At 39.4% G+C, this 12237-nt stretch overlaps 1 protein-coding gene across 3 annotated transcripts in view; it reads left to right on the forward strand.

The window, feature by feature from the left end:
* The window catches only part of ACTN2 (actinin alpha 2), a gene marked incomplete at both ends in the record, with an annotated part of 65965 nt that extends 56583 nt beyond the window's left edge, over positions 1-9382 (forward strand). For 2 of the 3 annotated variants that reach the window (XM_081997899.1, XM_081997900.1), the window contains 3 exons: positions 6839-6904; positions 7702-7860; positions 9224-9382. In XM_081997899.1, the coding sequence (XP_081854025.1) occupies positions 6839-6904; positions 7702-7860; positions 9224-9382 (384 nt within the window). Of the gene's footprint in view, positions 1-5630; positions 5709-6838; positions 6905-7701; positions 7861-9223 lie in introns of all 3 variants that reach the window. The other variant, XM_081997898.1, reaches the window with a different exon arrangement.
* Between the last annotated feature and the right edge of the window lie 2855 nt (positions 9383-12237).

Raw genomic sequence — 12237 nt, forward strand, 5'->3', positions numbered from 1 at the left:
ATGAAAAAGTAGGAATGAAAACACTACTGTGAAGAAACTTAACTCGCTCCTTCTGTGAGTTATGCAGTGTTCATGGATAGAGGGTTAAAAAGATAGCTATTAACAGACAGGGATGTGACATTCGCAGTTGGAGCACAATCTGTACTCGAGTTAGCTCTGATGGCTCTGTGCTCCCATGGACCCACCTTCAAAACCAAGTTCACATTTCAAATACTGAAAAAATATTACCATAATGCAGCACCAGGCTGTTGTCTTTTTCCCAGTACAGATTCCTGTAGTTAGCAGGCAGTACTTAACCCCTGACTTACACTCTCTTACCATGTGAGTCGGCTCCTTCAAATCATTTCAGGCTATAGCAAAATGCCAGTTTCTTTTCACTGACATCCTGTTTGTCCAGCTATACTCAAAATGGTTACCCATACCTGGACTTATACTTGATATGCACTGGATGGTGGTGGTCATATTTGTTAAATATTCTTTAGAATATACTTAACTGGCTAGAAAGAAAAGCAAAATTGCCAAACCTCCACTTTCTGAAGAAACACACAAGCATAGGAAAGGTTAGCTACACAGGAACCAGTAACAAATTTTATGGAAAATCTTAATGTGGTTCTAGTGCAGCATAATTCCTTTTTACATCTTCTAAGGAAGCAGAAGATAACATCACAGAAGCAGAGATAAATTTCCTGGAAATTTATGGTGGAAGGAGAAGCATACTAAATGGCTTTCCCAATGCACTGGAGCAGATAACTGAGCAATTAGAGCTATTAAAAGCAGGCAGAGTACCAGGCCTGGATAAATTACACGCCAGTATTTGAGAGATCCTTTTGAGGGAAACCAGGGACTTTGCACAAAGATTTGACAGCTCCCTAAAGATAAGGAAGCAAGGTGACTGAATCCTAGCATAGCTTACACTAGATGGCCATTTCTAGCCTCCCTGTGTCTTTGTAGTTAGTAGATGAGTTCTCTGCCACACTCGTGGCAAGGCTGGTTCAGTGGCTGAGGAGGTATTAAGGGCATCTCTTGGTGCCTCAGGTCTTGAAGGGAGAAGCTAAATCCTACACCAACCAGCCCTGTTGTTATGGATCTTTAGGCTTTGCAGATACTGTAAGACAGTGAGATGCCAAAGGATACAACAGAGCAAGGGCTTAGGAAAGGTTGTGTGGCCTGGAAGAGGGCACTTGCGTCACACAGCTGCAGGCAGGTTGGAGATGGGCTATGACAATAATGTGCGCAACAGAACTGCTTCCCAGCTCCTAGATCCTTGCCTATCCCTGGCTGTCTCCTTTCTTCAGGCTATAAAGAGTCATGGCTTCAGGCGGTGTCCCTTCTGCGCTTGCTTCTGTTGCAGGAAGCCTGAGCAGCTGGGTCAGAAGCATGACTTTCTATGGCCTCAACAACCTGGGCCTGGACTGCAAGTTTAGCTGCAGACCTTCCTTTCCCCCATGACAGATATAATCCAAAGGCCTTAAAAAAGAGCCCTGGAAGGATCACATTAAGGGAAGGACCATTTTGCATATGCCCCCTTTAGTATACTCCTTCCCTTAGCATCAGCCATGGGAAATTGGTCTAGGAGGACTTTTGCACTGACACAGTGCAACCATTCTGTTCTTAGTAGCATAATGCAAGTTAAAGAAAGGAAGAAGGTAAGATCTACAACCACTCAGCCATCAAGCCAGGCTTTCTGCAAGGGGACAAATAGTAGAAACACTGATAAAAGAGAAGCTTATCCCGATTGAATTACATGGTAATTTAATGGGCAAATGCAACTCAATTTACACAGGCTAGAAGGAGACATTGAACAAACATGTTTGAGAGAGGCAGGCTTGTTTTTCATTTTTATATCCTTCCTATGTCCTTGCACACTCAAATATTTAGTGTTAGTGAATAAAGGAAACCCAGGGTGCTTCACAGCTACTTCAGGGTATACAAAATAATGAAGACTCTAAACTTGGAATTTAGATAGAGAAGGCAGTAATGGATTCTTTTATGGTCTTGATTATCTTAAATAGAAATGAAGATGAAACTGGATCATCCAAACGTAAGCACTAACATGAAAAATACTGGCTTCTCCATGTTAGGCAGAATTAGCAGCATATGTAATAATTTTGTTGTGCTTAGCATCATTTCTGAATGCCTGACATAGTTTAAAAAATACACTGAAAGAATTGCACTGCTATTCACAGTGATGAATAGCCAGAAAAATCCCCAAAATTAATACTGTCCCTGACGAGTAGGCTTTAAATACGTAGGGACAACTGAATCATTTATGCATGCTATAGCTCTGACTTCTGTGGCATTTCTCCAGTTTAAGACATATCTTAATATTTGTCTCTTAGTGTGTGTTGAGGATGTCAGCAGAGTACTAACATGCAGAGTAGCACCCTTCCCCATTTTAAAGAATGTACTTTGGTACACATAAACCTAACAACTTTTTATAAAGCACTTCTAGAAACAACTTCCTTAGCTTATAAATCTGAGAAAGGAACCCCTATCTTCCTCCCCAGGAAGAATATATATAAAATAAAAATCTTACAGTTCATAACCCATTATGGGGCTTAATTCTGCAGTTGTTAGTCCTTTGAAAAAGAGCTAAATTATTGGGTGAATTGTTTTAAATGGCTTCTACATCTTGAATATTCAAAAGAAAACTATCCTGTATTTTACAAGGGGTATTTCTCTGTATGTGTGTACATGCCCCTGATTCTCAAACTGCACTGTGGGCACCGTGCATATAAAAATTACAAGGGCAGGAAGAGTTGTGTTTCCTTCAGTGCACCCACCAGCAGAGGTGTGCTAGCACAGAAAGCGTTACGAGTCATCCTTGTTAAAGGCAAGTGATAAATAGGCTGTCTCCCCTGGGGCAAGGTGGCAGCCCCCCAGGCATGTACACACGCTGGTACCCCAGAGAAGTTCCAGAAGATGCTGCTACTTACCCACTACTCCTTTCTGGAGGCTGTGCCTGAAGGCCCAGTCTAGTTGTAGGTATAAATATAAATCTTTAGCAACAATGGAATGTGTCCTTCCTTAATGTGACTGCATAGAGGAAGAAAAGAGAAAGCGGGACACAATGTCTGAATCACAGAAGCAGTTTAGAAGCGTTTGAAATGGTGCATAGCTGAATTATGGTATGCAGACAAATCGGGACGCCAACACAGATATGTTGTCAGTCACTGGTTTTGAAGTCTTTTTATGCACGGATTCCTTTTTCAGATTCAGTATATTTAGTAAATTCTAAATAAGAGTGCGAAGTATGTGATAAAATATCTGCAGCTGCTCTGCATGTAATATCCTAATGGCTGTTAACATATTCTACTATTGATTTTTGTGCAAACTACAGATTTTAAGTAGGAGCTCTGCACGCAGAACAATAGCATCATGCCACCCTATATTTTACTAACATAAAAAGAACAGCTCCCTATTAAAGGAACCACATGATCAGGCTTATGCAGGTCAATTAGCATTCAGGAAACTGAAGGACATATTTAAGAATGGATTACTTTGTCTCAGAAGCTCACTTGTTTTATAAAGCCATATATAAATCACAAAGGGGAAGAAAAAGATTTCTGGGGACTAATAACGAAACATGGAGGGGGCTTTCAGTGTTTTACTTTGTACTGGCAGGAAAAGATGAACAAGGCAAAGTTATTTATATGCTTTAAAAAACTAATTTCAATGCTTAACATTGGTCTGCAAACAATAAAAATAAACACAAAGAACCATTTCTCAATGAGAAAGCCCTTGTATGGGTTTGAGCTATACATTAATTGCAAATTAGCATTGTATGCCATGAAACTCTGATACACTGCAACGGCAAAGATGCCTTTATAGGCCATATATGATGCAGATTAAAAAAAATCACTATGAGAATGTGAGAACCTGCTGTAGCCTGTGAAACAACTACTTGGGCCCTCACTGGGGCGTCCCACTTAACCAGATGACGGTTGTGAGCTCCAGCACAACCATTGCGCTCCACTCCTAAAGAAAATGGTTTCTTGGTAGATGTGCTGGCCTCTCTCATTCCCATCTGCCCTCTACTACCTGTTGTACAACTACTGCTGCCATGCGTGCCTGGTTAGGGAGCTCAGGCACATACTGACCACCCACCTCTCTGGTGTAGTCAAGTAGTGAAGGACACGTGGTAGAGGAGGACAAGGGACAGGATTTGGCTCTTAGCTCCCATTTTTATATAATTTTATTTGCAGTCACACAGTCATATCTTTGGCTTTAGAAATACGGTAAAATGAGCTGACTTCACTCCTGGTGTAACCTGCCATAGCCTGTCTCCAGGATGGCTTTTAAGAGATTCAAGCCAGCCTAGATTATCATTTTGGAGTGATAAAATAAAACATTTTGAATGCTTTATAGCAAGAATTATCTTATAAAATGGAAATAGTAAAGGAAAAAAACTTCCTTGTGATTATGGCTTTTAACTAAATGCTGCTCCAGATATACAGCTTTGCTTTATGTCTCGTCAATGACTTGCCACTGTTATTTTTCTCATCTTCCCTTTATGGAGCTGGTGGAGGTTAATGCAGAGGCAGTCAATATAATAACGGCATGATACGTCAAAAATTCATGGCATTATGAACTTAGCAAAACACCACTTTATCCCATTAGTTTATTAAATAAACCCAGTGCATTTGTTAAAACTCCTATAATTTTAGTTATGCATAACTATATAGAGGTTTTAAAAAACAAATTATTCATCTAGCAGGCAAATATGTAATATTCAGAAAACCCTGAATCTTCTCCAAACTGTCAGTCTGTAAAATCAATAAAGGTAATAATTTTTTATCTTATAACATCTCTGTAATTGTATTCATGTTAACTCAATCTGAAGTACAACTCTGATAGGACACATTTTGTATGAACAGAAAGAAAAAGACGAGCCAATCTGATTTTAAGAAGATAGTGTGAAATTCTTGACATCCAAAAGGGAAGAAGTACTGGTTCAAAACAATGATCCAGTTTGATGTGGTGTTATTAGGAGCCATTTAATCTGGAATTCAATGGGGCTTTTTTAAAGTCAGTTTTCAAAGCAAAAGCTCACCGTATAGGTTATTAAAGATGACAGATAACTGAAAATCAGTTATGTCAGCTATAAATTTATTTTGGATCTAGACAAGAAATAATTTTTTTGTACTTCTACTCTCTTTTAAGATATGCATATCCAGTTGTTAAGTAATGTTATCAGATCAAGAGTGAAGCAACAGCAATTGAGTGGGGAAAAAATGCTTTGCCCAGGTCCAGTCATCATTTTACTGCATCTCACATACACTGTATGACAACAGAAAATGAAGGAAGCAAATGGCAATTCAGTGGAATAAAAACTGCCTCATCAGCAAAAATGTTAAAAAAGCACCTGTAGAGGAAGCACAGTTTTAACTCTGTATTTGAAGTAAGGACCCTCTTCCACTAAGAAAAAACCTACAACATGAAACCACAAAAATTGTAGACTTTTTAGGTAACTCATTGCAATATGTTGACATTATGTTTCCATGAACTTCTGTAAAAACACAGTTATTAATACAAGAGCAGAGCGTTCTTTACTAACCCACTAACCTGATTGTGATTTTTCTTTCTTTCCCTTTACCTTCCCAAATGCATGGCCTGTGATGGGATGCTAGGATGAATCTGACAATCTACACTCTGATGAATTTAAAGCCTGCCTCATCAGTCTAGGACAGGTTGGAAATGACCTGCAGGTAGAGGAAACTGATATTGTTCTGTTTGCAGACAGGCCAATATAATAATAGCCAAAGAGATTGTGGGTTTAAATGCCAATGTATTGGTAATAATGCTTTGAAAAGATCTTGCCTCTGGGAGTGCAGCTGGATTAGATGGACTGTCAGCATCACTTGGAGCCATATTTTTCTAGGTATTTTCCAGATATTTTTCGGGTTGTTTCTTTTACTTGGTTTGAGAGGTTTTATTTGGACTCTGCTAGATAGCTATGGGGAGCTCCTATGCTTCTTGCACTCAGTCTTTTGCCAATTTTCCTTTCCTCAGACTCAATACAAGCTCTTTACTGCTTTCTCCTGATTTAGGATGACACAATGTCCAAACTGCTACATTATATCACAACACAGAGGAAACAGTTACCTTCTTACTATCATGCCATTTAATGTTTACTCAGCTTTGAGTCAGTAATGCCACAGATAATGTTATTGCCTGGAACATGAGCAACCTCCTTTTATATAAGGTCTTCCACTGACCTCCTTCTAAGTCTTGCAAGTCTCATCCTTTAAGCCTGTATGTGCATCGCTCTGCTGTAGGCCAGGTCTTGATAGCCGGCATTCAGGGGAGAATCCCTGTACTTATTTCCCATATGTCAGCAGACAGCTCTCATGGTGTACCTACCTTAGCCATGGAGTGGAGTATTTGAAATAGTCGGACTGTTTTTAACTATACTTTTTGTCACTACAGCACCCCATGCAGAACCTTTCAGAGACATTTCATATAAGGGAGGCAGCTTGAGCATCCCTGAGTTTGACTAGTTTAGTAACAAACTTTTCTCCTTACCCTTCTCTTTGTCTTCTCTGGTTGTGTTCTGTTTTCTTGTCTCATTCACCTCCTTTTCTCCCTTATCTCTCCCCTGACCTTTCCTGATGTTACTTTTTGTGGTGAAAATATCTGTTTCCTATGTGTAATATGTTAGTTACTTCTTCCTTTAAAACTGATGATGATTCTGGTGACCTGCTTGGGCAATATCAATGAATGCTGTTCATACACTGGATCCAATATGCCAATGTTCTAAACTCATCATCTCTCTGGAAATTACCTTGGATTCTTCAAACCTTCCCTTCTGTATTCCTTGTGTTGTTTGGGTCAATAGAGGAAGAATGGATTGATGGACCACGATGATTTCAGAGCTTGCTTAATTTCAATGGGTTATGATTTGGTATGAATTTTAAGAAACAATGGCAACTGATTCTGCTTAAAGCTTGTAACATTAACCACAGCAACGCTAAAGCTTACTTAAATTGACAGAATGCTAATAATATAATTTACACTAGAGATACTAGTTTCTTGTTTCTTTGCTTTTTCTCTGTTTTCAAATGGATAAAGAGGAAGTTAAAAGTAAAACTAGACACTTGAAAACCATATTCTATGGTCTGCTGGATTGCTCTTTGTATCAAGGAAACTTTAAAAGTTGTAATTAACAGTTATAAAATGAATTAATTTTTCTTTCTTCTTTTTTATCTGCATGAGGAAGAATGAGTTTGATGCTGTTTAATTCTCATAAACTGGCTTTGGGGGTTGCATTTGCTTTCCTTCACTTATTTATTCTAAAACTTTCCCTCCAAATTCACCCTTCTTAGTGGAAAAAAGAATTACCCTTAGTTGAACTGTCCTGTATTTGGCATGAAATTTTCGGAATTGTTTCCCTTACTTCTTAGTTCAATGGGTCTGCAAGTGCACTGCTGCTTGGGCTATTGTTTCACCTCCCTGTGTGGTACCTAAACTGCAGTCATTTTAGGATGGAGTGGAAAATGAAGTGTTAAGACAAGTTAAACAGGCACTGAGGGAGTGTGGGAGGGGGGAGAAGTTGCAGAAAGTTAATCGAAAGGTACATACTATGTATTTAGGACAAAGAATACATTTTTCAAAACCACCGAGTCCTTTTTACAAAAGAGGGATGGGCTGTTGGTGATTGATATTACGGTGACCATTTTTTTGTTTTGGATTCTGTGAAAGGGTGAAGCTGAGTTTGCCCGAATCATGTCTCTGGTTGACCCCAATGGGCAAGGAACTGTCACTTTCCAGTCATTCATTGACTTCATGACCAGAGAAACGGCAGACACAGACACGGCTGAGCAAGTGATAGCTTCCTTCAGAATCCTGGCTTCAGATAAGGTCAGTCATAGTGCTTGCTGGCTGCAAGTGTTCAATAGCGCTCCTATTTAGTCCTTCTTTGCTGAAGGTCTTATACAAGCCTTTTAGCAATAGTGAAGCTTTGTTTTCAGTTTGTCAGACTTTGGAGAAAGCACTTGCCTTTTCTTCTTGTTTGGAACCAAGACTCTTAGCTGAAATGGGTGCAGAATTCAAGGCTTGGTTTGTATACCCTCATATCATAAAGACCCAACATAAAATTAGACATCTTGGAGAAAACTTAGACAGTTTGTCTGTATAATGGATGTATTGTGCATCAGCTTATTTCCACACAACAGCCCTGATTAGAGTGGAACTCATTCTGCCTTTCATGCTGTTGTCTGGATGTTTCGATGCAGAGTTTGGCTCTCTGGAACACAGCCTGGGTCAATTGCACAAGACTGTACCTAATTGTGACCCATGTTGTAACATGACAGCTTATTCAACAGGGCGATGCAATGTGGTGTACTGCTATCCTAGGAGGAGGACTCTTCCTCTAGTTACTGGGTACGTGGAGGGAGCTCCTGAATTTGGCACACTTTCCTCCTCACAGCCAGATCCACTGGTGAGTGAGTGGTGTATGAAGATGAAAGGGAGGATAATGGCAACACAAGAGCTTCTGGAGGAGTTAGGGCCATAAACAGTGCTGTCAGGAAACCAATCCTGTGCTATGGAGAAAGGAGAGATCACGGCAGTACAGGTCTATTTGCCCAAGCTCGCACTATTGATTTTCTGATTCTGGCTGTTTGTATTGATTTTGTGATCTCAGTTACTCTGGACCACATTTTGAATTCCAGACATGTTTTCAGTAGGTATTCATGTGGAAGGTGAAAGCCAAGGTCTCGGGAAAAAATAGTTTTCATTACATTGCTATTTTAAATAATGTCAAGTCTGTTAACAGAGGGTATCCTTCTTATCATAAATGCAAAGCATTAAAAGCAATAATGCGTCTCTCATTATAGATATATTAGGACCCTGAAACTAACAGGATCTAACTGCAAATGTGTCTTCCCTGTCACTTTGGAAGGGGCAGTAGTGCACTTCAGAGATACGGACTGCCTGTCCATGGATGAGTTGCATCAATAGCAGTCTACCCATGGCTGCACAGTGCTCAGTAGCAAACATAACAGAGTCACATATCCTGAGACTAGATTTTGACCTAATCCGTTTGTCGGTAGGACTGTCCCCCTCAAATCATCATTAGGGATGGAATTTACCGAGGGAAATATTTGGTCTTGGGAAAATAGGCAGGATGTCTGAGTTTATTAGTCACAGCTACAGAAAATAAACATATTTTGTGTCTTTGAAGAATATATACTGAATTTGTCAATCCTTTTTCCCCTCCCAGCCTTATATCCTGGCAGATGAGTTACGTCGAGAGTTGCCTCCTGAGCAGGCTCAATACTGCATCAAGAGGATGCCTCCGTACACCGGCCCAGGTTCTGTTCCTGGGGCTCTGGATTACACCTCTTTCTCATCAGCACTGTATGGAGAGAGCGACCTCTGATTCTTTAATTGGCCGTACTTATGGTAGACACTAAAAATACCCACCTTATTGCCCAGATTGCTTCTCAAAAGCTTTGACAAGCTGATTTAAAAACGAGTTTTACAAATACAGTAGGTACCGTCAGTGTAAAGTGCTAGTAACTAAAGTAACTAGTGTATATTAAAGTGTGCAGCGCGCTAGATTTCTGCATTGTTGGTTTTAGGTTGTCTGTCCTATACAGTGCTAGAAAAAATATTTTAAAAAACTGCAAGATATTAACTTTGGAAATATCCATTCAGAAAATAGAATGTAAGACCTGAGAAGGTTGAAACTCACAAAATATTTCTCCATTTTCAAAAGGTTTCAATGCCATATGTGCTTCTTTTATGATGTTCATAAAACTATGTTAGAAGTCATGTTTTTTTCTTTCGTAGAGCAATATTATTTTCCTCCAATGATTTCTGATTTTGTATGCTTCTACTGGTGGAATTAAAATAAAGTATTAAAATGCACTTTTTCAGGGAAGAAATATATCAACGAAGTAAACTGCTTAATTACAAAAATAATCCAGAATGTTTTTGTCTCTTAACGATGGTTTTCTTTTATCACGAAGAGTTGTAATATAGGGGGAAAAGCAGGTTTAGAGTTCTGTAAGCAGTACTTTTCTTTTAAGCCTTTAACTTTTACAGCTGAGGGAGTACAACTTTTATAATCAGAAATAACAAAGGAAGCGAATTTCATGTGAGCTGTTTTGAGACCCTCATTCTTGTCTGTGTTGGACAGTCTTTGTTTCTCAGTATAAGAAAGCCGGTCCCTTGTTGTATTAGTGGGCAACGTTCATCTTTATCCTGCAAGATCCCATCTGAGCAAATGTAGTGTGGTCGTCTTGCAGCTTTAACTGTTCAGTGCTCAAATTAGAGTTTGTCTTGGCTTCTACTGGATCACAGGCAGTTATCTCTGTATTTATGCTCCTGTGCGTTAGTTGTTGTACTGTTGGTATTTTTTTCCATCTTGAGAAATGATAGAGAAGTAAAAGCAGTAACTTTTTTTACTTGAATCCTACTGACACTGAGGAAATGCAATGTAATCAAACAAAATCATTTACAAATGGTGAAATGAGCTGTGCAGCCCAGTGCTATTAAAGCAATGATGTGCCTATTAAATAAAGTCTGCTTTTCAAAACTTTATGAGACTCTGTCATTGGCAGTCATCAGTGGTTTGCTCTAAGAACTGGAAATATTTCTGAACATTACAGGAGGTTTCAGTCTACTAAAAGTAAAAATTCAAAAAGTATGTCATGCATTTCTGTACACTGTGTTTTCATAAACAAGAGTCGCTACGTGCAGGAGGTGTGGCCTCATGAAGTGAGATGGAACTCAGAATGAGTGGGACAGGGTTTCCTTTTAAGTGACCTGAGCACAGGTGTCCATAGCTTGTTAGACTCCTAGCTGAGATTGATTTCAGTGAGCCTTAGGCACTAATGCTTTTGAAGATGTTGGCCTTAACTTTTCTGTATCTCTTTTTTTCCTCATGCGCAGATGTTAAGTATGTAATGATGTTTTCACTGGCCTTTGCTTGGAAATCTGTGAGTGATTCAAATTCAATTCTAAAGCAGGCACCCTGCAAGTAAGGTGCATGGGGTGGGAGCAATTTCAAAACAATCCCAGAGGAGACAGGCAATGACCAAACACCTCTTCCTTCTCCACCCTGCGTACAAAGGCTGGCAGAGGACTTAGAGATGTATTAGGGCTGTACTGGGGCTAGAATCACATCTCCTACAGTGCGTGTGCGGCCTCGCACGCAGCCAAAAGCTGCTAATGCCACTGCTGATACTGACATGGTGCAGTGCCATCTCTTTGTGACGGCCGTGCCCCTGCAAACTTGGTTGGGAAGCTCTGCCTTAAAGCAATGGCATTTCCAGCTAAATGACTGCTGGGCAGGCTGAATCCTATTCAAAAATAAATCTGTATAACTCTCATTGTCACAGTTTAATGCAACTAGAAGAATAAAATGTTGCGCTTCCAAATATGGCACAAAAGCAAAATTCCAGTGCTACAGGCCGGATTATGCTAAAAATTGGCACAGAGACAGTTTATATCTGACACACTTCTATTGCGTGTCAGTTGTGTTCTCTACCTGCTCCTTTTTATATTGTGATATTCTTCCTATTTTTGATAGTATGGAAGGGACTTCTAAACTCCGCCTTTAGCTAAATGTTCTGTTGATTAAAGCACATGAGACATGATGTTATCAGCAGCAAAAGACTTTTGCAAAGTAATTTTTTCACTCCCATATCAGGTTTCTAATTTCTGAAGTAGAGCTAACACAACCAGTGGCAGAGCGCTGCGAGGATTAATTACCCATCCGTATTTGCCTAAAAATGTTATACCGAATTTATTACTTTCATATGTCTTTCGTATGAAAAAAGATGTATCATGAAGTTATTTCTCCCAGCATCATTTTTAGGGTAACTAGATTAAATAAGTAACCTGTGTTATTTTAACCTGAAGTGGTTAAAATTCAAAGTTTTTTAAAATATTCTGTGGTCAAGTCCCAGGGCAATGGTTTTAATAGAGAGATTTCATGTTCCTCTAAGGCTCCATTTTCACTAGGTGGCATTTGTATTTTTCTGTAGCATCACTCTGTTCACTGTGGCTTCAGCGGCATTTTCTGTCTACGCAATTCTGGCAGCAAACTAGCTTTACTATAAAAAAAGCACAGTTAGCTGAGCCTAAGGTCATGAATGTACTGATCGCAGGGGCCAAATCAAGGTTCAACAGGTGAAACTACAGCATTATTTTGATGATCATGTGAATGAAGCTTATAGAAAAATTCAAAATAGTCAGTAAGGTTTTAAGTTGCTTTAATGACTGTAA

Source organism: Phaethon aethereus (genome assembly GCF_964289735.1).
Source record: "Phaethon aethereus genome assembly, chromosome: 3".
Taxonomy (NCBI): domain Eukaryota; kingdom Metazoa; phylum Chordata; class Aves; order Phaethontiformes; family Phaethontidae; genus Phaethon; species Phaethon aethereus.